The sequence below is a fragment of the Nuphar pumila genome, chromosome 3 (assembly GCF_984573655.1).
Source record: "Nuphar pumila chromosome 3, dmNupPumi1.hap1.1, whole genome shotgun sequence".
Lineage (NCBI taxonomy): Eukaryota > Viridiplantae > Streptophyta > Magnoliopsida > Nymphaeales > Nymphaeaceae > Nuphar > Nuphar pumila.
In genome coordinates this window covers 66,581,063-66,605,772 of record NC_143251.1, presented here as the reverse complement: position 1 = coordinate 66,605,772, position 24,710 = coordinate 66,581,063, and the positions used below count along the sequence as shown (strand labels likewise).

Genomic DNA, 24,710 nt, shown 5'->3' with positions numbered 1-24,710 from the left:
ATTCCGGTTTACATACATATGGACACATATATTTTAATATATACATATATATATATACATATATATGCACACACACATATATATACATACAAATATATATATATATATATTAGAAACTTATTTTAACACTCCCTCTCAAACTCACGGCGTAACAATCGAGAGTTTGCCAAGTAGGAAGTGAAATCTAGGTGACGAGAGTGCTTTAGTGAAGAAATCCGTTAGTTGATACTCAGATGGAACATAAGGTAACGTGATGGTCTTCTTAAAAAATTCTTCACGAACGTAGTGCCTATCAATTTCAATGTGTTTGGTCCTTTCATAGAATGTATGATTACTTACAATGTATACTGCGCTCTTGTTGTCACAACATAATATCGAGGATTCTGCAATATGAACTCCCAAATCTTCTAATGACTGTCTCAAGGCTATGCCACATGGGTGCGGGTGCGGGCGCGGGTGTGACACGGGTGCGGCGCAATTTCAAAAATTTTGGACACGGGGACTCGGCTATATATATATATATATATATGTGTGTGTGTGTGTGTGTGTGTGTGTATTTTTAAAAAAGTAAACAACAACTGATATATATAAAGATTCACTGATTATATATAAAAGTAAACAACAACAGTAAACAAATGGGCCTTCAAAATCTTATATATGTGATTCCCAACAAAAAATGCCCACTACGTAAAGATTAATACCTGCCTATCAAAATAAAATCCTGAACACATGCCTGATCACACCCAATGCAGTTGCACAGACTGTGCAATGCAGTCTGTGACTGTGCAGTTGCAGTTGCACAGTGTGACTATGCAACTGCATTGATTGTGCAACTGCATTGCACAGTCTGGCTATAATTTTTTTTTAATATATAAAATATATATATATATATATATATATTAGTTTTTTGTCCTAAAATGGACCAAAATAGACTCGGTCAAAGTTGACCGAGTTTATAAAGTGGACAAACTTGGACTCGGTGCGTTGACCGAGTCCGACTCTTCGTTGACCGAGCCGGCCCTTGTCCGAAGCTCGAAGCCGCACCCGTGTCGGGGCGTGTCGACGCGGGTGCGTCGCCTCCCCAGCCAAGTCCATGTGACATAGCATTTATTTGACCCTTGTTTGGGTAGTTTGGCTTGATCAATCAAGTGTTTTTCTTGGATTGGTGGTGTTCTTGTAAGTCCATAAGTGACACTTGTTTGCTTTTGTTTCATTTCATTACAGAGATCCCAATAATTGTTACTCAATTACAGGTTTTACAGGTTTTTGTGTGTTTGTAGGTGATTCATTCATTTCTTGGAGATGTAAAAAACAACAGAAAGTGTTTTTATCTTCCACAGAAGCTGAATATAGGGCAATGGCTACAACAACCAAGGTCATGTTGATGAGATCATTACCTTCAAATATGGGTGTTGATGTTTCAGATCTTTCAAAATTATGTTGTGATAACAAAAGTGTCATATATAGCCAGCAATCACATATTTCATGAACGAACGAAACATATTCAAATGGATTATCACTATATTCGAGAAGAATACTTTGAAAAGGACAATTACTTTACCATATGTTCAGTCCGAGTTTCAGATTGCAGAGTTCTTCACCAAAGCTCTTCCTCTACCAAAATTTTTGTATCTTCTTAGGAAACTTTCGGTGATCTCACAGTAAGTTTAAGGAGGAGTGTTAAAATATAGTGTACATATTTTAATACCTAACTGATATACGTATATTTATACAATATACGTATATCAAGAGTATTTTGGTCATTTAATGGCATGTAATAGTACAATCCAATAGGGACTGTGTTAAAATGTAAAACTATATATATATATATATATATATATATTTTTTCATTTCTTTCTTTTTTGTAATTTTTTCCTTTATTTTTATTTTTTGTCTTTATGTCATCTAGTTCATTTTGAACTAGAATGACTGTTGCTAGTCAAGTCTTGTCCAGACTTGACTAGCAATAGAGCTGTTGGACTGTGTCCAACAACTCTATTGAGTCCTCTTTCAGCTGTGTATATAAAGGGGTGCAACCCCTCTTGTATTTTAATCCCAATGCTTCTTAAGCAATTGGTTTTTCATATCAATAAAGAATACATTTTTATTTTTATTTTGTTTCTTTTTTGTTTTTTTATTTTCTATTTTTTGCATTTAATGTCATGTAACGATGGTTGGACTGCCTCCCTTTCATTGTATGAGAGGCTCTATAAATAGAGCCTCACCACTCTATGTAAGATAAGCCTTTCTAAGCTTATTGGCTGTTATACAAAAATTAGTTTTTTATATTGTACTTGTGTGGAATTTGTGCCATTGTGCTCTTATGGAATTCGTGTTTTTGTATATCCCTTTTATGAGATTGTTATTGGTTCATTAGAGACTATATTGTATTTGTGCACTTGTTTTTGTTGGCATTGTGATTATGGGCATCTTGTTTCATTACAGATCCCATATAGGCTACCTTCTTTTCATTTCTCTTTTTTGGGCAAAAATGCTTGATGTGGCCCGGTTCTTTGCAAAAGTATCATATTATCTTTACTACTTCCCTTATACTCATAGTAATTAGAATTTCTTTCATAGTTGTTGAGACTAAGATGTTTTTAGTAAATAAGTTTTTCTAAACTAGAGGTTATTTGAATCTTATTCTTTAATGAGGGACCCGGGTGTAATTTTGTTCCTTGGACTATCTCTATTTAATATAGAGATTAGCCCTAATTGAATTGAAGTTCTATTATTCTCCAGTCGTCTCTCTCTCTCTCTCTCTCTCTCTCTCTCTCTCTCTCTCTCTCTCTCTCTCTCTCTCTCTCTCTCTCTCTCTCTCTTTCTTTCTCTTTCTCTCTCTCTCTACCTCGGTTGCTGCGCATCTCACCCTACCTTCAACATGGTATCAGAGCCACGTACGGGCTTGGGTGCCTGAGTTCGTGTGCCGCGACTGAAATAGCGTGAAGGACATCAGATCTGCAGTTCGTCTGAAGTTTTTTTTTGGAACAGCATGGGACAGATCTGATAACAGATCTGCAATCTGACCTCGGTCATGATTCAGATCTGAAATCAGATCTACACGTCGTAATGAAGATCTGCAGTGGTCGTAGACCAGATCTGATGGTTACAGGTCTTGATGTTGTGATGAAGTATGAAGTGGGTGTCGACCAGATCTGAGAGTCGTTGATCTGCATATCGTGGTGAAGACCTAATAAGGGAATCAGATCTGATAGTATTCAGCTTGAAGTACCAAAGACATTGTGGTTGCTGAGATCTGGGTGTCGCTTGTGGTTGCTGAGATCTGATCAAGAAAGAGAAACAGATCTATACCTTGGCTGAGTTCATATCTGATTGTTTTGTGGAACGTCGGAGAAGATCTGAATTTGCAGTTGGTAGCAGTTGACCAGATTTGCAAACAGTAGGCTGCGTGTGGGTTTGTAGCGCTTCAAGACTGAATTGGCAAGCTGGAGCAACAGGCTGATATCTGTGTGTTGAAGTTGTGGCGTTGACGAGGTTGCAGTCGATGGTGATTCTGAGATTGTCGCATGGTGTGGACCAGATCGGTCTTCGTTGCAGGTATGTTAAAGATGTTGTGATTAGATGTAATCTGGTGTGGTCGTGAGTTACTGCAGTTAATATCGTTGTGGTGCTGGCGATCAGCAGCCTCTGAGTTGTCGTGTGTTGTTGTTCATATGGGCTGACGTGGTTATGTTAAGTAAGATCATATTCAGATCTGATATTTGTTTTTGGTGTAATTGAAGTCGTCTACTGCAGACCAACACCTAGGTTCCCAACTTGATATGCTTGCTCAAATATTGATTTGCTGGAGTATATGCATCTCAATAGTTTGATGAGATCATCCAGAAAGTTGTGTAGTCGTTTGCATCTTCTGATCATATCTATGGTGGTAGCGAGTTATTTGGATCATATCTATGGTTGAGGTGATCTTGAGTTACAGCCTATAGTCATCCTTGGTTGAGGTGAAAGGTTTTGGTCAAGTTTTTTTAAAATTATATTTGAAGTTTGGATCTGAACAGTCGAAGGTCGTGTTTCTCAGATTTCATTGGTGAAGTCAAAACTTGATATAGTCGGGCTTGTTGTTGATTGTGGGTATGCGCGTGTGGTTGCTCATGCATTTTGTGAATCAAGCCCATTAATTTATATTATGGCTCAAGTGGTTAAATCAGATGCAGATCCCTTCAATGATTGTGTAACTCTTAGCAGGGCTGAATATGACGAGCTCCTTGCTTTACGATCATCCAATTCGAAGTTTTCGGTTGCGGAGGTTGTGTGCTTGGCAGGTGATGGCCTATCTGCTCAAGGTGGTAGGTGGGTCATTGATTCTGGAGCCTCTGGTCACTTGTGCGGAAACTTGAGCAACTTTTTTAGTTTAAAACCTGTGACAGGTCAAAAAGGGGTACATCTTGCTGATGGTAGCTCTTCCCCAATTGTAGGGCAGGGAAACATGTTTATTACCCCTACTCTTCAATTGTCGCATGTTCTTCATGCTCCTTCGTTTCCACAGAATTTATTATCCGTCAGTCGAATGACAAAAGAGTTGAATTGTAGAGTGATTTTTGAGCCTATGGGATGCACCTTTCAGGACTTGCTGACCCAAGGATTGGTGGTGGCTATGAGGAAGGTGGTCTGTATTACCTTCACCAACCAGAGGTTTCGGCCCACTCTGTTGTTACATCATCCTCAAGTCCTCTATTGTGGCATCATCGTTTGGGTCACCTTCCAGTGACAAAACTTCGTCGTGTCATTCCTCATATTCCTCCCTCAGTTTCTTTTCAGTGTGAAACATGTCAATTAGGAAAACATTGTCGAAGTTCTTTTCCCTCCGGTCAGAGTCCATCAAGTCAAGGATTGTTTGATCTTCTTCATGTAGATGTGTGGGGTCCGAGTAGGATTCCGAATAGGTCTCAATGTCGTTATTATCTAGTCATTGTTGATGACTTCTCGAGACTATCGTGGGTGTTCCTGTTAAAAGATCGATCTCAAGGTCCTGTCATTCTAAAATCTTTAATTGCAGAGATAAAAACTCAATTTGACATATGTGTTAAAATTGTTCGCACTGATAATGCTCTTGAGTTCAAATCCAAAGACTTACTTCAATTCTACTCTGTTAATGGGATTCAACCTCAATTTACATGTCCCCATACCTCCCAGCAAAATGGGGTGGCTGAGAGGAAACATAGACAAATCCTTAATGTTGCTCGGTGCCTTATGATTCAATCCAATATGCCTGCTACATATTGGGGCGATGCAGTTTTGACATCCGGGTTTCTTATAAATCGCATGCCGTCAACTTCTGTAGAAGACCAGATCCCAATACAAATTCTTCATCCAGAGGCTCCTCTCTTTCCTATTCCCCCTAAAGTTTTTGGATGTGTGTGTTTTGTGCATAAGCTGGGTCCTAATCGAGATAAACTTGCTGCGCAGTCTATTAAATGTGTTTTCCTTGGGTATCCTAAGAACCAAAAAGGATATTGTTGCTATGACCCTATATCTCATAAAGAGTATGTCAGTGCGGACGTTACCTTCTTTGAGTCTATTCCTTATTTTTCGAGTACTACTCCAAGGTTACAAGAGAGTCAGGGTGATGTTTTTCCTCTGCCAATTCCCCATTTTCTTTTAGAGTCGTTCACTCTGAAGCCTGTGGCTCCATCCTCTGGGAGTCTCGATACAGAAACCCTCCTATAGTGTATACTCACAGGTTACCACCTACCTCCATGCCCCCATTATCTCCTTCTCCTGAGGCAAGTATCTCTGAGCATACTGAAGTTTCTGCTATTGATGAGGATCTTCCTATTGCTCTGCGAAAAGGGAAAAGACACTGCACCCTTCATCTCATTTCTCAGTTTGTTTCTGAAGTTAATCTTGGGGCTTCTATGAAGAATTTTATCTCGGCTTTGTCTGCCTCCTCTGTTCCGCTTCATCACAGTTGATCATGCATATATATTTTAGGGATTTTTCATATAAAAATATGCATGATTTCATGAGAAAATGATTTAAAAACCCAATTTTATGTTAGTTTCGAGTAAATGTGCTAAAATAATATAATAGAAAATGCATGAAAAATAGTGTTATTTTACATTTTAATGCCTATTTTAGTGTTTGTCATAATTGTAGTTGTTTAGTTTTTGAAAATCATAAAAAAAATTTAGATTTAGAATAGACTTAGTTTTTGTATTTTCTAAAACATAGTCATTTTGAGTTGCTTTGTAAATAACTTTTTGAAGAGAGGTTTTGAAATGGAATTCTTTGAAATAAGATGGACTTATGGAAAAACTTTCAAAATTATAAATACCATACGTAGGGGGGAGAGAGGCTTGTCTTCTCTTTTATGCTTTTGCCTTCTCTTCTAACCCTTCCCCTTCACCTTGTTTCTTTCCTCCTTCTTCTCCTTCTCCCTTGATCTCTCTTCTTTCTCAATCCGGTGGAGGCATCCAGCTACGGTAATGGCATATAGGAGGATTCCAACTCTTTTCTAATCCCTCCGGTAAGTGCTTCTTCTTCTTCTTCTCTTCTTCTTCTTCTTCTTCTTCTTCTTCTTTTTCTGAAATTTTCATTTTAATTTCTGTTAAGCATTCATAACTCATGATTAAAGAAATTTGAGTTAACTTCTTGTTTTTGTTTCAGTAATTGTTAGAATAGATTTTAAGTGTAGATTGTATTATTTTTTTTTGTTTCAATAAAAATAAAAATAAAAATAAAAAAAATGTTAAAACATCAAACGTGTTTTTTTTAATCGATCAACCTGTTGCTTTTCCGGTTTTCTTAGAGTTGAAATCTTGATAAAACATCAGTTTTAAAACATTAAAAACGAAAAAAATTGTTTCAGCGATCGGTGAGTTCAACATTTCTACCGGAACTGACCTGAAATCTACCGCCGGAATTCAAAATTTTCTACAGAATCTTGATCGATCATCTGGATCGATTCTCAATTTTTCCGGCGACTGAATATAAGAATCCGATTGATTAATTGATCAAAAATCCTGTAGAGTTTTGATTTAATGGAATTGAGTCTGCTAATTCTCAATCGATCATCCGATCAATTGTCATCCGACTCTCGATGATTGAAGTGTGGTTTATATGAGCCGTTGCCGGAGATTACCTTCAGCTGGCCGAAATCCCTCTGCTATCCGGTAGGAGTTTAAAAGCAAACAAAAAAATCATCTTCTGGTCGGAATCCTGTTCTACTTCAGCCGAATTCCCTTCACATTCACTGTGAAAACCAGGAATCCGACGTTCTCCTGTCTGAGCTCTCTGTCCATTTGCCGAAACTTATATTGCCCGTTGTTGTGAAACTTGATCGGACTTCTGGATTATTGTTTCCAGCCGATCAGAATCTTGTTGATTGCTAAGACTGTTACTGTTTTTCAGCGATTATTGTTTTGAAAGTCGATTTAATTAGATCAGAGGACTGAAGCAATTCCAGCCAATCAGAATCTTGTTAATGATTTGCATCTGATTGAATTCATTGCACTTTGCATATGAGCATCAACATCATCAGAGGATAATACTTTGAAATCTGATCGATTGATCAAATTGCAGTCTACTAATTTTTCCAGCAATCAGTTGTTTGAAATTTGACTGATTGTTTAGATTTCATCGAGTGAATATCTGAATTGGAATATCAACTGCCTGAATGTCAATTGAATTTCTGAAGTTTTAATCGGTTGTTACTATTTTCCGGCAAGTGTTGCTCTTACTGATAGCTGTGATGCTAGATTGGTTTGATCGGATATCCGGATCCGGTTTGAGATATCGAATTATCGGATGATAATGCTTTGCTGAATTTTTTTTAGATATTACTTAATACTTAGATTACTTAGTGTGTTGATAGTAGATTACTTAGTTAATTGATTCACTCATTGTTAGATTACTTAGTTGTTAGTCATTTTGCTAAAAAAAAAAATAATATAGTTTAGTTAAGAAAGATAATTAGCATTGTCAATTACTTTCCAATTAGTTAGTTTGAATTAATAAAAATAAAAAATATATCATTTGCATTTAAAATTGTAATTTAGATTTCTTTAATGATTTCTTTCGTATTCTTAGCATTTAGTTAGTATATTCTCTTTCATCTTTTTCTGGTACTGCTCGTGTTTCGTTTGTTTTGTGCAGGATTGCAAGGGAGTGGAGCTGAAGAGATTAAGTGACACGAAGTGCAAGAATAGAAGAATTTTTACTTTTTAGTTTAGAATTAGGCATTTAATTGGGTTTGCAAATATTGCACTTTACGCCCTCTGCGAAGGGTATTCATTTGTTGTAATAGTTAGTTGTTTTGAATTTTCTGAACATTTTACATTTCAATAATTCAGCAATAAAGATTAGTTTAGATTGGTGTATTTGAATACGATATATTCCCGTTCCCTGAGTTCGACCCAGTCTCATCCACTAGTGAGAACCGGTTTTTATTATTTGATGTTTGGTTTTCACATGTTTTTCACATAAAAATCTTTTCAAAATTTACAACGATTGCAAAAAGACATCAAATTTTTGGCGCCGTTGTCGGGGAACGGCGTAATATTAGTATTCACTTTATTGCCTAGTGTTTGTGTTGCATTTAGGTTTAGAACCACGTATGTGCATATCTTAGAGAAGAGTTTACTTTTCTGCACAGCCCACCTATTAGGATTACCTTAGAGGTGACTGTGTACGATTGGTATCGTACACATAGATTTTATATTTCTTTGCATAATCTCTGTTATGTGTAACTGTGTGGTGTTTGTTTAGTTTTTGTTGTTTTTAGTTTACCCGCTTTGTGGTTTGCGTGGTTTGGCCGCTTAGTGCGTTAGTTAGGTAGAAAAACCAAAGTTAGGACGTGAGCTACACTGGTCTACTCTTAGGTGTATGCAAGGGCGACGCTCACTTGACCCCGAGCTGGTAGAGCCGATTGAGGACCCCGAGTCCCTTATTAGAAGAGCCCAGAGATCTGCAACCATGGCTGAGAATCAGCAGATTACCCGTCCTCTGAGGGAGTATTTCATGCCCAACACTTACACTCCCGCCTCCTGCATCACAAGACCTGATGTAGGAGCAAACCATTTCGAGATAAAGGCCAGTGTGATCCAAATGTTACCCTCGTTTTATGGCCTTAGCAATGAAGACCCATATCGTCACCTCGATGAATTTTTAAAGATTTGCTCGACAGTGCGAATCAACAACTTTGGAGATGACACGATGAGGTTGACCCTGTTCCCCTTCTCTCTGAAGGACAAAGCGAAGAGTTGGTTAAAATCATTAGATACTGTTCGAATTACCACTTGGGAACATATGCAAAGAGAATTTTTAAAGAAATATTTCCCAATTGGTAAAACGAACCAGTTTCGTAAAGCGATAACCAGTTTTTCCCAAATTGAGGAGAACAGTTTCATGAGTCTTGGGAGAGATTGAAAGATCTTCTCCGCAAGTGTCCCCACCACCAGGTGCCTCGTTGGCAACTGGTGCAATATTTTTATGACGGTCTTACTGAGAAGAACCGTCAAATGGTGGATGCCGCGTGTGGGGGCACATTTATGCTCAAAAGTGAGGATGAAGCATGGTCACTTTTTGAGACATTGAGTGAGAATTCGATGCACCATGCGACAGCCTCACGGTTCGATAGGGCTGCACCTGTACAGGATAGCATTAAGAAGGCAGGTATTTTCGAAATAGGGATGAACCTTGAGTTGAGCAACAAGGTAGACCAACTGTCCCAGAAATTAGATCAATTGTTGTTGGGTCCCTCTCCTGCCATGCAGGTGTGTGCGTTGTGTGCGAGTCCTGCACACCATGTCTTCGAGTGCCCAGTTGCGCCACAATATCCTGAGTTTGTCCAAGAGCAAGCTCAGATGGCTCAAAACTTCGCTAGGCCCGTACCTAATCCATTTTCCAACACTTATAACCCGGGTTGGCGAAATCATCCCAATTTCTCATGGCGCAACTCACAGATCCACCCACCCAACCCTTCCTAGAGTCAACCAAGTCAAGGTGGTTATGCACCTGGATTTCAAAGATCCAGTTATCCCCTAGTCCAACCTGTTTATACTCAACCCCAGTCTCATGAGCCTTTACATAGTCAATCTTTTGAGGATAAGATTTTGCAAGCTTTGAGCTCACATACCCAGTCTATTGCAAAATTAGAGACTCAAATGGGGCAGCTTGCCGAAGCACTTAGCAGACGAAGTGAGGGGACATTGCCTAGCCAGCCTATTGTCAACCCTAAGGGAAAGGAACCCATGCGTAGCTTGCATATGACTGATGCACATAAAGAGCAAGCTCAAGTAGTAACCCTTAGGAGTGGGAAGCAGTACCAAGCGAGGGAGGCTGCAGAAGAAAGAGAGAAGATAAGCGAGAAGCAGTCTGTCCCTAATATTTTACCTCAGGAAAGCGAGAAGGTTCTTCCATCTGAACCTTCACCATCCTACATTCCCAAAGCCCCCTTTCCTGAGGCGTTAGAAAGGCCAAGAGCATTAGGTAAGTCCGGAGTGAACATGCAAGAGATGCTTGAGATATTCAAGCACGTTCAGATAAACCTTCCCTTACTAGATGCTATTCAACAGGTCCCTGCATATGCAAAGTTCCTCAAAGAACTTTGTACGCAGAAAAGGAAGTCGATGTCCCATGTGCAGAAAAAGATTTATTTAACTGGGCAGGTGAGCGCAGTATTGCAACATCAAACCCCACCTAAGCTCAAGGACCCAGGGACTCCTATCATCTCTTGCGTCATAGGAAACATCACTATTGGGCGTGCATTGCTCGACCTTGGGGCAAGTGTTAACATCTTACCGGGTTTCTTTTATGACCAATTTGGATTGAAAGAGATGAAACCTACACCTATGACTCTTCAGCTCGCAGATAGATCTATCAAGATCCCAAGAGGGATACTTGAAGATGTTTTAGTCAAGGTGGAGGATTGTTATTTCCCTGTCGACTTCGTGATATTAGATATGGAGGGAGTTGATAGTCCACAGCAGACTCCTATTATTCTCGGTCGCCCCTTCCTAGCTACCGCCAATGCGTGCATCAATTGCCGCACTGGTGCGATGGATGTGTCATTCGGAAATAGGAAGATACGGTAAACATTTTTCGTGCTGCTATGGGGCCTGCTGTTGAGGAGGCTTCTTTCGAGGTTGATGTCATTCAAGACCTCGTAGAAGCAGAATATGCTTGGTTATTGAGTGATCCACCTCATGAGGAGGATAAGGAATCACTAGAAGAGGATCACCTAGAATTACGTGAAAATCAGATAGGTGAGTTGAGTTGGATCAGGCACTTAGAGCCATTTAGAGGTAAACAGGACGGGAACATAGTGCGCAATGTCACTGATGACATTATTTTTCATAGAGAGCCCGATTGAGTCTGACTTCATGTCCATTGATCTCATGGACGATGAAGGATTTTTCCAGGGATCCGTCTGGCTGGGGACGTGAAACTTAGCGCTTTATGGGAGGCAACCCATATTCTGTACAGTTTTACATTTGTTAGGATTTGTAGATTTTATTTGGTTTTATTTTCCGTTTTTTTTTCATGAGTTTCATGTTTTGTCATGTATACATTGCATTTATTACATTCATAGAACGTATATTTTTCATGTCAGGTTATTCTATTTTTTCCCTCAATTTATTTCTCTCATGTGCATTCACTTAGTTTCATTCAAGCATGGGGGAGTGCCACTGGGACAGTGTCATATAAGCATGGGGGAGGGTGTAGAAAGCACACCTTGATATTTCTGTTTACATTCTTGCACATGTTTACACATCTCTCATAAAAAGTAGATTTTTAAAGAAAGAGTTTGAACTTATATGAATGTTATTTCAAAACTAATGTGTTTAGAGGATTTTTAAGCCCCACGAAAAAATTTTCTGACATAGATCTAAAAATTATGGTTGTTTATGCGGATTTCAAAGAAATGATGATAGATACATGTTAGAATTTATTTTGAATCATAAATATGAATATGCACAGTTTTATTTTTGAAAAACTAAGCAAATGAACAAAAGCATAAAAATGAGCTCAAAAAGTGAGAAAAAGCATGTGTTAGGTTGTTTGGATAATTCCACAATCCTTAGTAGATGGAAATTAGATGTAAGTTGAAACTTTTAATTCCATTTTCGAAAAGGAGAGTGGAAAACTTCGTGATCCTAAGTAACTGAGAACAGATACAAGTTGAAATGTTTGACTCTCATGTTATAAGGGTGAATGAAGGAAGTCACTTTTATGTCTTAGTTGATATCTTTTGGTATGAAAAAGTATAGAAGATATTGACATTGCACAAGGCATAGAAGCAGACCACACGCAGGCTATATGAGAAAAATAAGTGCGCAAAAAGAAAAAGCGTGAAAAGAAAAAAAAAAAGAGAGAGAGAGAGAAAAGAGCTTAAAAAGAAAGAAAAGTTTAATGCTTAGAAGTGTAATTGAGAAAACCTGTGCAGAAAACATATGAGTGAGGATAAGTAAATAATAATATGTTTTTATTGGATTTTCTAAGAATAAAACATAAATAATTGCGATATTTAGAAAAGTGAAAGAAATTCTTTTTCTCTGGTGGTATATAAAAAACTCTAATTATATTGTGATTTTGAAATAATAGGAAATATTTGTGAAAACAAATTCTTTAATTACCTACTGCTTATGAGAATGTGTAATATTATGCATACATGACAGAGATGTTTGTGGGTAGCATCACTACAAACCCTCACGAGATCTTACTCGTCCACTGGGGTAACCCAGGGGTTGAAAGGGCTTGTTGCATGAGCTAAATGCAACCGTGATTCCTACGAAAGTGAGTTAGGGGATAGTTTGATTTCGTGCATTTTTCTAGTTTGCTCGAGGACTAGCAAAACATAAGCATGGGGGTATTTGATCATGCATATATATTTTAGGGATTTTTCATATAAAAATATGCATGATTTCATGAGAAAATGATTTAAAAACCCAATTTTATGTTAGTTTCGAGTAAATGTGCTAAAATAATATAAGAATAGAAAATGCATGAAAAATAGTGTTATTTTACATTTTAATGCCTATTTTAGTGTTTGTCATAATTGTAGTTGTTTAGTTTTTGAAAATCATAAAAAAAATTTAGATTTAGAATAGACTTAGTTTTTGTATTTTCTAAAACATAGTCATTTTGAGTTGCTTTGTAAATAACTTTTTGAAGAGAGGTTTTGAAATGGAATTCTTTGAAATAAGATGGACTTATGGAAAAACTTTCAAAATTATAAATACCATACGTAGGGGGAAGAGAGGCTTGTCTTCTCTTTTATGCTTTTGCCTTCTCTTCTAACCCTTCCCCTTCACCTTGTTTCTTTCCTCCTTCTTCTCCTTCTCCCTTGATCTCTCTTCTTTCTCAATCCGGTGGAGGCATCCAGCTACGGTAATGGCATATAGGAGGATTCCAACTCTTTTCTAATCCCTCCGGTAAGTGCTTCTTCTTCTTCTTCTCCTCTTCTTCTTCTTCTTCTTCTTCTTCTTCTTCTTTTTCTGAAATTTTCATTTTAATTTCTGTTAAGCATTCATAACTCATGATTAAAGAAATTTGAGTTAACTTCTTGTTTTTGTTTCAGTAATTGTTAGAATAGATTTTAAGTGTAGATTGTATTATTTTTTTCTGTTTCAATAAAAATAAAAATAAAAATAAAAAAAATGTTAAAACATCAAACGTGTTTTTTTTAATCGATCAACCTGTTGCTTTTCCGGTTTTCTTAGAGTTGAAATCTTGATAAAACATCAGTTTTAAAACATTAAAAACGAAAAAAATTGTTTCAGCGATCGGTGAGTTCAACATTTCTACCGGAACTGACCTGAAATCTACCGCCGGAATTCAAAATTTTCTACAGAATCTTGATCGATCATCTGGATCGATTCTCAATTTTTCCGGCGACTGAATATAAGAATCCGATTGATTAATTGATCAAAAATCCTGTAGAGTTTTGATTTAATGGAATTGAGTCTGCTAATTCTCAATCGATCATCCGATCAATTGTCATCCGACTCTCGATGATTGAAGTGTGGTTTATATGAGCCGTTGCCGGAGATTACCTTCAGCTGGCCGAAATCCCTCTGCTATCCGGTAGGAGTTTAAAAGCAAACAAAAAAATCATCTTCTGGTCGGAATCCTGTTCTACTTCAGCCGAATTCCCTTCACATTCACTGTGAAAACCAGGAATCCGACGTTCTCCTGTCTGAGCTCTCTGTCCATTTGCCGAAACTTATATTGCCCGCTGTTGTGAAACTTGATCGGACTTCTGGATTATTGTTTCCAGCCGATCAGAATCTTGTTGATTGCTAAGACTGTTACTGTTTTTCAGCGATTATTGTTTTGAAAGTCGATTTAATTAGATCAGAGGACTGAAGCAATTCCAGCCAATCAGAATCTTGTTAATGATTTGCATCTGATTGAATTCATTGCACTTTGCATATGAGCATCAACATCATCAGAGGATAATACTTTGAAATCTGATCGATTGATCAAATTGCAGTCTACTAATTTTTCCAGCAATCAGTTGTTTGAAATTTGACTGATTGTTTAGATTTCATCGAGTGAATATCTGAATTGGAATATCAACTGCCTGAATGTCAATTGAATTTCTGAAGTTTTAATCAGTTGTTACTATTTTCCGGCAAGTGTTGCTCTTACTGATAGCTGTGATGCTAGATTGGTTTGATCGGATATCCGGATCCGGTTTGAGATATCGAATTATCGGATGATAATGCTTTGCTGAATTTTTTTTAGATATTACTTAATACTTAGATTACTTAGTGTGTTGATAGTAGATTACTTAGTTAATTGATTCACTCATTGTTAGATTACTTAGTTGTTAGTCATTTTGCTAAAAAAAAAATAATATAGTTTAGTTAAGAAAGATAATTAGCATTGTCAATTACTTTCCAATTAGTTAGTTTGAATTAATAAAAATAAAAAATATATCATTTGCATTTAAAATTGTCATTTAGATTTCTTTAATGATTTCTTTCGTATTCTTAGCATTTAGTTAGTATATTCTCTTTCATCTTTTTCTGGTACTGCTCGTGTTTCGTTTGATTTGTGCAGGATTGCAAGGGAGTGGAGCTGAAGAGATTAAGTGACACGAAGTGCAAGAATAGAAGAATTTTTACTTTTTAGTTTAGAATTAGGCATTTAATTGGGTTTGTAAATATTGCACTTTATGCCCTCTGCGAAGGGTATTCATTTGTTGTAATAGTTAGTTGTTTTTAATTTTCTGAACATTTTACATTTCAATAATTCGGCAATAAAGATTAGTTTAGATTGGTGTATTTGAATACGATATATTCCCGTTCCCTGAGTTCGACCCGGTCTCATCCACTAGTGAGAACCGGTTTTTATTATTTGATGTCTGGTTTTCACATGTTTTTCACATAAAAATCTTTTCAAAATTTACAACGATTGCAAAAAGACATCAACAGTCAGGCTTTATTTGACCCCAAATGGATGCAAGCTATGAAGGATGAGATGGATGCCCTATGTTCTAGGGGCACTTGGGATTTGGTGGATCCTCCATCTGATGCAGATATTGTTGGCTGCAAATGGGTATATACCATTAAATATAACTCGGATGGGTTAATTGAACAGTACAAAGCTCGGTTGGTTGCAAAAGGGTATACTCAGACTTATGGTGTTGACTTTTTTGAAACTTTCTCCCTAGTTGCTCGTCTTGGCACTATTCGTCTTGTTCTTTCTGTTGTTGTGCACCATGGATGGCCCTTGTTTCAGTTGGATGTCAAGAATGCCTTTTTGTATGGGGATTTGCATGAAACTGTCTACATGCAACAACCCTCAGGCTTCGAGGTTCAGGGGGAGTGTAAGAAGGTGTGCAAGTTGAAGAAGGCTATTTATGGCCTGAAGCAGAGTCCAAGGGCATGGTTTCACAAATTATTTGAGGTAATGTCGAGTTTTGGCTTTGTCAGGTCAGCTTCAGATCACTCCTTGTTCATCAAGAAAACCAGTGCTGGAATTGTCGTTATGGTGGTATATGTCGATGACATCATATTAACAGGGAGCAGTGCCCAAGATATTTCTGCCACAAAAGATCATCTTCAGAAACACTTTGTTACTAAAGATCTTGGTCACCTACGATATTTTCTGGGTATCGAAGTTGCAAGAAACAAAGAGGGCTTAGTGTTTTCTCAAAGAAAGTATGTGTTGGACTTATTAAAAGAGACTGGAATGCTAGGAGCCAAGCCAGCTAATATTCCAATGGATCCCAAAACTCACATGTTCGGTGAGAAGTCTGAGTATGTGGACAGTGCCAGCTTTAGATCCTTGGTTGGTAAGTTACTATATGTGACTGTTACTAGACCTGACATTTCATTAGCTGTGAGTAAAATCAGTCAGTTCATGGACAAACCTACAAAAGTTCACTGGGATGCAGCTATAATGGTTATTCGGTACTTAAAGGCATCTCCTGGTAAAGGTCTGTTGTTTAAAAGAAATCCATCTTTGGACGTTGTTGCTTACACTGACGCGGATTATGCAGGATCTGTTGAAGATAGGAAGTCAACATCTGGATTTTGTGTGTTTGTGGGAGGAAATCTTGTTACCTGGAGGAGTAAGAAACAAACCGTTGTAGCCAGGTCGAGTGCTGAATCTGAATACCGAGCAATGGCCCAGACTGCAACTGAGATTATGTGGGTAAAATCAGTCTTGACCGAGCTTCAGGAGAAAGTATCCCTACCTATGTTGATGATGTGTGACAATAGGGTTGCTACATATATTGCCAATAATCCAGTATTTCATAAAAGGACTAAACATATTGAAGTTGACTGTCACTATGTTCGCGACTTGGTTCAGGCTGGGTATATCTGCACCGATCATGTATCTTCTGAAGATCAAGTAGTTGATGTTTTTACCAAAGCCCTGGCGAGACCAAATTTTTCAAAGTGTTGTGACAAGCTGAGCATGATTAATATCTATGCTCCAGCTTGAGGGGGAGTGTTGAGACTAAGATGTTTTTAGTAAATAAGTTTTTCTAAACTAGAGGTTATTTGAATCTTATTCTTTAATGAGGGACCTGGGTGTAATTTTGTTCCTTGGACTATCTCTATTTAATATAGAGATTAGCCCTAATTGAATTGAAGTTCTATTATTCTCCAGCCGTCTCTCTCTCTCTCTCTCTCTCTCTCTCTCTCTCTCTCTCTCTCTCTCTCTTTCTTTCTTTCTCTTTCTCTCTCTCTCTACCTCGGTTGCTGCGCATCTCACCCTACCTTCAACAATAGTCATTTGAGCTCTTTTCATAATCACTTAAGCTCTTTCCATAGTCACTTTGGCCTCTTCCAAAGTGAGGAGGCCCATATGCTTTTCTATGATTCTCGGGTCTTGACATAGCTTCTCTTATACTCATAACAACTAGAATTTCTTTCATAGTCATTTATGTTAAAATGTAAACTGTAATCCATATATATATATATATAATATTATTTAATATTATTATTATATATATATTTCTTTTAGCATCTAGTTCAATAAGAACTAGATATTTGATCCAGTCCAATTCCTGTTGGAACTCAACTGTGGTATAGCCATTGGACTCTAGTCCAACGGCTACAATAAGAGCCGTTGGACTAGAGTCCAATTACTCTTTTGGAGAGCTCATCTCTCTTCCACTATTTAGTATGTATAAGGGTGAACCCCTTTAATGTATAATAACAAATGTTTCTTAAGCATTTTGTGCATGAATAAAGTGTTATTTATTTTTTCAAGTGTTCTTCCTTTTATACCCTTTCAAGGGTCATGTTTGTAGTATCTTCAACACACACTTGTTTGTGAGCTATTTGTGTATTTGTGGAAGACCACCATTTCATTACAATTTGAGCTTCACTTGAGCTCTTTCCATAGTCACTTTGGCCTCTTCCAAAGTGAGGAGGCCTATATGTTTTTGTATGATTATCGAATTTTGACATAGCAAGCACTGATTCCTCATCTTTGGTAGTAGAGGTTTTCTTCAATCTATTCTCTTCTATAGCTAGTTCTTCTAAAGTTTCTACTATGGACCTCCTCTATGAAGGAGGGCAAATTTTGTTCCTTCAAATTCGGACCTAAGCTCATTTATGAAATGGTAAAAATGGTCTAAGTTGATTTGCTTTTCTCGGAGTACAATGTCAAGTGGGCAATGCCACTTAGGCTCCAAGAAAAGCCAATTCATCCCAAAAGAGAGAGCATTGTAATATTCTCTTATGCTCATATCTCCTTAGGTCATGGATCCTTCTTTCTTTTGGAGATTACATATATGAGCTGCATCTCTTAAAGAATATATATCTTAGAGATATTTTCAAGCATCACTAGCAAATTCAAACTTTGCTAAGCTAGAACATTTCTTTATTTCAACACTATTAATGAGTCATCCCATGATTTTGGAATGACCCATCTTCCACTCCTTTCACCTTTTTTCATAGTTGGCAATGGCTTTATTCATCTCATCTCCTTGAAGTACAATTTCTTTGTCGTTTTCATTCTTGGTGAGCACGAGCTTCGGTTCCTTCTTGGATCCACCCACCAAACGCGATAGGCCCTTTTCCCAAATCTTGTGCTTCACTATGGATGCCCCCACATCACATAGTTTGTGTCATTGAGCCTCACGGGTATGGTAGTGATCACTTCTTGTTCATCCTCTATAGGTAAAAAGAGAGAAAGAGAAATTCAAAGAGAGAAGAGAATAAAGGTGGAATTCTTTTGGGTACCACGAGTCCACGACCATACAATCTACGATTTCACGTTCACATGAGAATGCTTTTACTACTATAAAAAAAGCAATGGCACTGATACCATGTAATAAAATCAAGAATTCTTCACGCACCTCAAACAAGAGGCCAATACAAACCCCACAAAGAGAGCAAAGCACAATAGCCCCTTAAGGGCTTAGAATACACACAACACCATAAAAATAATGTTTATTCACTTCGATTGCACACAAAATGCATGCTTTTACAAGGGGCTCAAGGCCCATATATATACAAAAGGGGGAGTGAGATGCTCCCAAAAAGTAGCTGATGGGGGCTCCTCAATGGCTAGAAATCTAGCCATTGGGAGCTCCCAACAGCTATAAAGTTGTATTGCCAAGGACAAAAATGCCCTTTACACTACAACAATATACAACAAAAAGAAAAATAAAAAATAAGAAATCTAGCCATTGAGAGCTCCCAGCTGTTATAAAGTTGTTGTATTGTCAAGGACAGAAATGCCCTTGACAATACAACAATATACAACAAAAAGAAAAATAAAAAAATAAGAAAGGAGTGACACCCATTACAATGGTCAAAAGACTAAAAATACCCTTAGACTGAGTATGTTATATATATATATATATAACAACAACCATATTTTAACAAAGAGTACTGCTTAAAACAGATGAATTGGTTCCAAGCTTTAGAAAATTATCTTTCTTGGCAAATATTTTGTCATGAACTTTGCTACATCTTTTGGATCCAGGTTAAAAAAAAAGTATTAAGCATTTAGTGTAGCTCAAAGTTTGTGACATACCTGTGCGGTAGAGCGTGCAACTGCATCCCACCTGTTGTAGGAGTTTCTGCTGTTCTCTGTCCACACACCAAAATCCATTCTGCAACAATAGATACAAAAAACAAAACTCATCTCTCAAGCATGGCACAGACAAGCTTAGGGAAAAAGGAGGTTCAGAAAATGGAGCTTACCCTACAACAAAAAATGCATATCCATCCAAGTGATAGCTCTGAACGGATGTGCCATTGTTTTGAAATATAATTTCTATGAACCCCTTGTAAGTAGCATTTATCACAGATGTGTCAATTTTTGGAGGTCTGGACATTGGTCTATTAGGAAAATCAAGCTTAAAAACTCCTGGAATGTTAAACTGGTCAGCAAGTTTTAGAGGTGTTTTAGGTATGTAATATGAGATTCCGCTCAATGTCGTCTGCATCTTCCCATTGATAATTTGTGGAGGTTCGCTATACAGATAGTATGAGTCTGTGATTGTAATCTGACCATACCTAAAGGATCCCTGTGGATTAGGACGTGCCCCGCTGGCTGATGTATTCCACCTGAGGGTACACAGTGTCACAAGACAGGAACACTAACATCCAAAATTTGAATCACAGTGTGTGTATCAACATCTCAGAGAGTCATGGTAGCCAACCTGATACTTCGGGCCTGGTCAATGGAGAAAGATGGATTATACTGGTCATTTGGTGGATCAGGAAGTGGGCCAGATGCATGGCCCTGTGAATTGGAATAGTGCAAGATGGCAACACCAGTTACTCTGGCCCACTCTGAAGAATTGACAAATCGTGCACTTGCTACCACATAGTAATCGCTGCTTGCATTTTGGTCCATTGTGACCAAGAAGGAGTAAGACTGACCAACATGAATATCAAGGTTTGAATAGTTCTGCTGAACTGTATATGACCCTTCAGTCTCCACAAGCAGCAGATTATGGTTCTGGATTCTAAAATTTAGGCTAGTTGATACGCCAACATTATGAACCCGGAAACGGTAAGTTCTGCCTGTTTCATGCAACATTGTTAAATGATAAACCAAATGCTACATAGCAATCAATAATCTGTACAGTACAATACTATGCCTAAATTTCACAAATGCAAGGTATAGAGTAACCAATACCATGGAAATAAGAGTGGCAATTATCTAACTTATGCAACAATGAATAAAAAAATAAGAATGTGACAAAGAACCATGTAATGGAATTTGGTTCTAATTTGTATCAGAAAAAAGGGGATGTTCCTGTTAAATTATGTACCTAATCACTTAATGTAATACCTTGAAAAAATTTGTGGGTTGTGCCTTTTGTGCACAAGTGTTCTAAAGTGTTCTTATTGTGCTTTCGTGGTGGGTTTAATATCAAGAATATTAAGGTCTTGATATTAGTATCTTATTGAAAATACTTTCACATGGTATCAAAGCAAGGTTGGAAGAAAGAGGATCGTGCATCTCGTCTCTTGTGAAGCACCTCGGAAAACGTGCCCTCAAGCTAGTGAAGTTTTTGAGTGAAGCATTTACTTCGGGCAATATTTTAGAAGCAACTTTTGTCAAGAAAAGGTTGAAAATCCGTTAAGGTACGCATTATTTTTCATCTTCTCTTCTCTCTAATGGGTGAAAAAGACTCCCATTTCTCCCTTGGGTTTAAACTTAGTGGTTCGAACTACCATGTTTGGGCCGGCAATATGGAAGCCCATATCAAAGGGAAAGGCCTTTGGGGTTATGTTCAAGGCTCCATATCGGAACCCGAACCCAAGCTTTCTATTATAGAGAAAGGGGAAATTAAGATTCTTGAAGGAAAAGATAGACAAAAGGCCTTAGAAGAATATTCCAAAAGGCATGATGAGTGGAAAATGAAGAACTTCAAAATATTGTCTTGGATTTTTTCGTCCGTAGAAACCAAGATCAATGCCAACATCATTAAGTTTAAAAGGGCCTCCGAAGCTTGGTTATACCTTGAAAAAATGTATACTTCAAGGGACTTGTCTCATAAATACTATCTCCAAAAGAAAGCCTTGACTCTTCAACAAAATGATTTATCTATTCGGGAATATTTTGCCGAATTGTCATCTATTTGGGACGAGTTTGCCATGCTCGAACCAAAATGGAGCGGAGAAGCTATTGAATTAAGGCACAAACAACTGGAGAAAGATCGATTTTTCAACTTCCTAAATGGTCTTAGACCCGAATTTGAGCAAATTCGGTCCTCTCTTCTATCGGCTTTCACCTCCCCATCTATTGAAGATGTCATCACCAAGCTAAGTGGTGAGGAAACACGTATGGGGATTAGTAAAAATAACCCAAGCATCCTTGCTACACCTTCTCAAAATGACTATGAAGTGGTTAATGCCGTGTCAAGACCCGAAAATAATTTGAAGACCTACAAACCGCCCCATTTCAAAAATCAAGGGCAAAATGATCGATATGACAAGAGAGATTATAGCAAATTAACTTGCCATTTTTGTAAAGAACCGGGACATATCAAACCCAATTGTCCCAAATGGAAGAAATTTCTTGCCGCGGCTTTAGCATCCCAATCGGAGGAGCGGCCTTCAACTTCAAATGAACCTCTTTCGCTTTATCAAATTGTGGATGCTCTTCAACCTCTTCTCAAGGGAGGCATTTCTGGAGCCGCTATGTCATCCTCTTCCTCTTTTGGTAAGACATCTTGGTTACTTGATTCTGGTGCTTCGTTTCATATGACTCCAAGCCATTGTTTTCTTTCTGATTATTCTAAAAATTGTCTTCCATCTTTTGTCTCAACGGCGGATGGAACCCCTCTTGAAATTAAAGGAATGGGCAATTTTGAAAAACAAGACTTCTTTATCTCAAAAATTCGTCTTATACCAAAACTAAACTTAAATTTACTTTCCGTTTCTCAACTCTCGGACTGTGGTTGCGATATAAAATTCTCTTCTAATAAATGTTGGATACAGGATCGCCAGTTCGGGAAATTGATTGGGGAAGGCTCTAGGAGAGGAGACCTCTACTATGTTGATTTTCTTAAAATTCCCAAGAATCAATTTTGTAATGTTGCTCAAAACAAAAATATTCATGTATGGCATAAGAGATTGGGTCATCCCAACATTGTTAAAATCTCTTATTTGCCTTTTATTAAGCATCTTTGTAATGAAAATTTTGTTTGTAATGAATGTATTCTTGGAAAAATGAGAGGTCTTCCCTTTCCTCAAAGATCCATGTTTACAACAAAACCTTTTCAAATTGTTCACTCTGATGTATGGGGTCCGGCTCCGGTGATATCCAAGGGAGGTTTCTCTTACTATGTTATCTTTGTGGACGATTTCACTAGGTTTAGTTGGATATATTTTCTTAAACATAAACATGAAGTTTTTTCAACTTTTAAAACATTTCATATGATGGTTTTAAATCAAGTCAATGGAAATTTAAAAAATTTTAGAACCGATTCGGGTGGTGAATACCTTTCCAATGAATTCAAAAGCTATCTTGAAAACTATGGAATTCTCCATCAAAAGTCTTGTCCTAAAACCCCCCAACAAAATGGGTTGGTTGAACGAAAACATAGGCATATTATTGAAACCACACGAACTTTGCTCATTTCCCAAAATATTCTGAAAAAACTTTGGGCGGAGGCCGCTCTTACTTCTGTCTATCTCATAAATAGACTTCCATCTAAAAACTTGAACAAGATTTCCCCATTTGAAAAATTATATGAAAAAGAACCTGATTATAGCAGGTTAAGGGTTTTTGGATGTAAATGTTTTGTCCTTACTGATAAAAATGACAAACTCTCTCCTAAGGCCATTCCTTGTGCCTTTCTTGGTTATTCTGAAACTCATAAAGGTTTTCGTTGTTATGATGTTAAGAGTGATAAACTATATATTTCCAGAAATGTAAGTTTTTTGGAAAATGTTAGTGGTTTCGAAAAACTTGAAACAAATGACGAAAATATAGACTATTCTTTTCTGTTTGATTTATTAACTGAAGATGATGATACTAGTGATGATGAAACAAATCAAAATGACTTGAATAATAATGAAACTCATTCTGATCAACATATCAATCAAGAACATAGAGATCCTATAACCTACTCTCATAGAGATAGGAATACTTTTAGAAGTGCTCTCGAAAGATATGATAGTGAGTCTACCCCTTCAAGTGAAGGAAATCTTCGTAGGACCGAAAGATCAAGAAGACCCCCTTCTAGGTTCATCTCATATGAGTCCTTTTCACCAAAATATAGAGTCTGTCTAAGCGTCATTCACTCATACATAGAACCTAGGGATTTCGAGGAAGCACGAAAATGCCCGGAATGGATAGTCGCTATGAATAATGAACTTGAAGCCCTAAAGAAAGCAAAGACCTGGGAGTTTCAAGACCTTCCTAAAGACAAGAAAGCAATAGGGTGTAGATGGGTATTTAAAGTCAAAACTAAGAGTGATGGGTCTCTTGAGAGATATAAGGCCCGCTTAGTTGCAAAGGGATATGGTCAAAAATATGGGATTGATTATGAGGAGACTTTTGCCCCCGTTGCTCGTATGGTCATTGTCCGATGTCTTATAACTGTTGCTTCAATCAATAAATGGAACATCTATCAGATGGATGTTAAGAATGCGTTTTTAAACGGAGATCTAAACGAAGAAGTATATATGGATGCTCCTCCTGGAATGGAGTATCCTAAGGGAAAAGTGCTTCGTCTTCGGAAAGCACTTTATGGTTTGAAACAAGCTCCCAAGGTTTGGTATAATAGGTTTAACTCCGTAATGTTAGAAAATGATTTCTCATCCTGCTTTACTGATACTGCTTTGTTTGTTAGAAAATCTAATGCAGGGATTGTTATTCTACTACTTTATGTGGACGACATGCTTATAACTGGGAGCGATTCTAAAGGGATTAAAAGCATAAAATCCATTTTAAAGGATAAGTTTGAAATGTCTGACTTAGGCTTCCTAACTTACTTTTTGGGTATTGAGGTAGCTTACTCTCATAGAGGATATTTTTTGTCTCAAACTAAGCTTGCATCTGAGATTGTTGACAGGTCAGGCATTACAGATGATAAAATTTGTGAAACTCCTGCTATAGTAGGAGCTAAAATGAAGATTGATGATGGTGTTCATCTCTCTGATCCTACTCCCTACAGGCAACTAGTAGGATCGTTGATGTATCTAAGTATCACCAGACCAGATATCTCACATGCGGTGCATACGGCAAGTCAGTTTCAGCATGCACCAACTTCTGTTCACATGGGTGCTATCTTACGTGTCGTAAGATAC

At 37.6% G+C, this 24,710-nt stretch overlaps 1 protein-coding gene across 1 annotated transcript in view; it reads right to left on the bottom strand.

Annotated features, from left to right (window-relative positions):
* Nucleotides 1-24,710, bottom strand: part of LOC149843006 (monocopper oxidase-like protein SKS1) — a 57,297-nt gene that overhangs the window by 23,901 nt on the left and 8,686 nt on the right. Inside the window, exons 5-7 of the mRNA XM_090000807.1 lie at nucleotides 20,102-20,468; nucleotides 19,641-20,006; nucleotides 19,471-19,549 (exon numbers count right to left, since the gene is read on the bottom strand). Of these exons, the coding sequence (XP_089856933.1) occupies nucleotides 19,471-19,549; nucleotides 19,641-20,006; nucleotides 20,102-20,468 (812 nt within the window). The remainder of the gene's footprint in view (nucleotides 1-19,470; nucleotides 19,550-19,640; nucleotides 20,007-20,101; nucleotides 20,469-24,710) is intronic.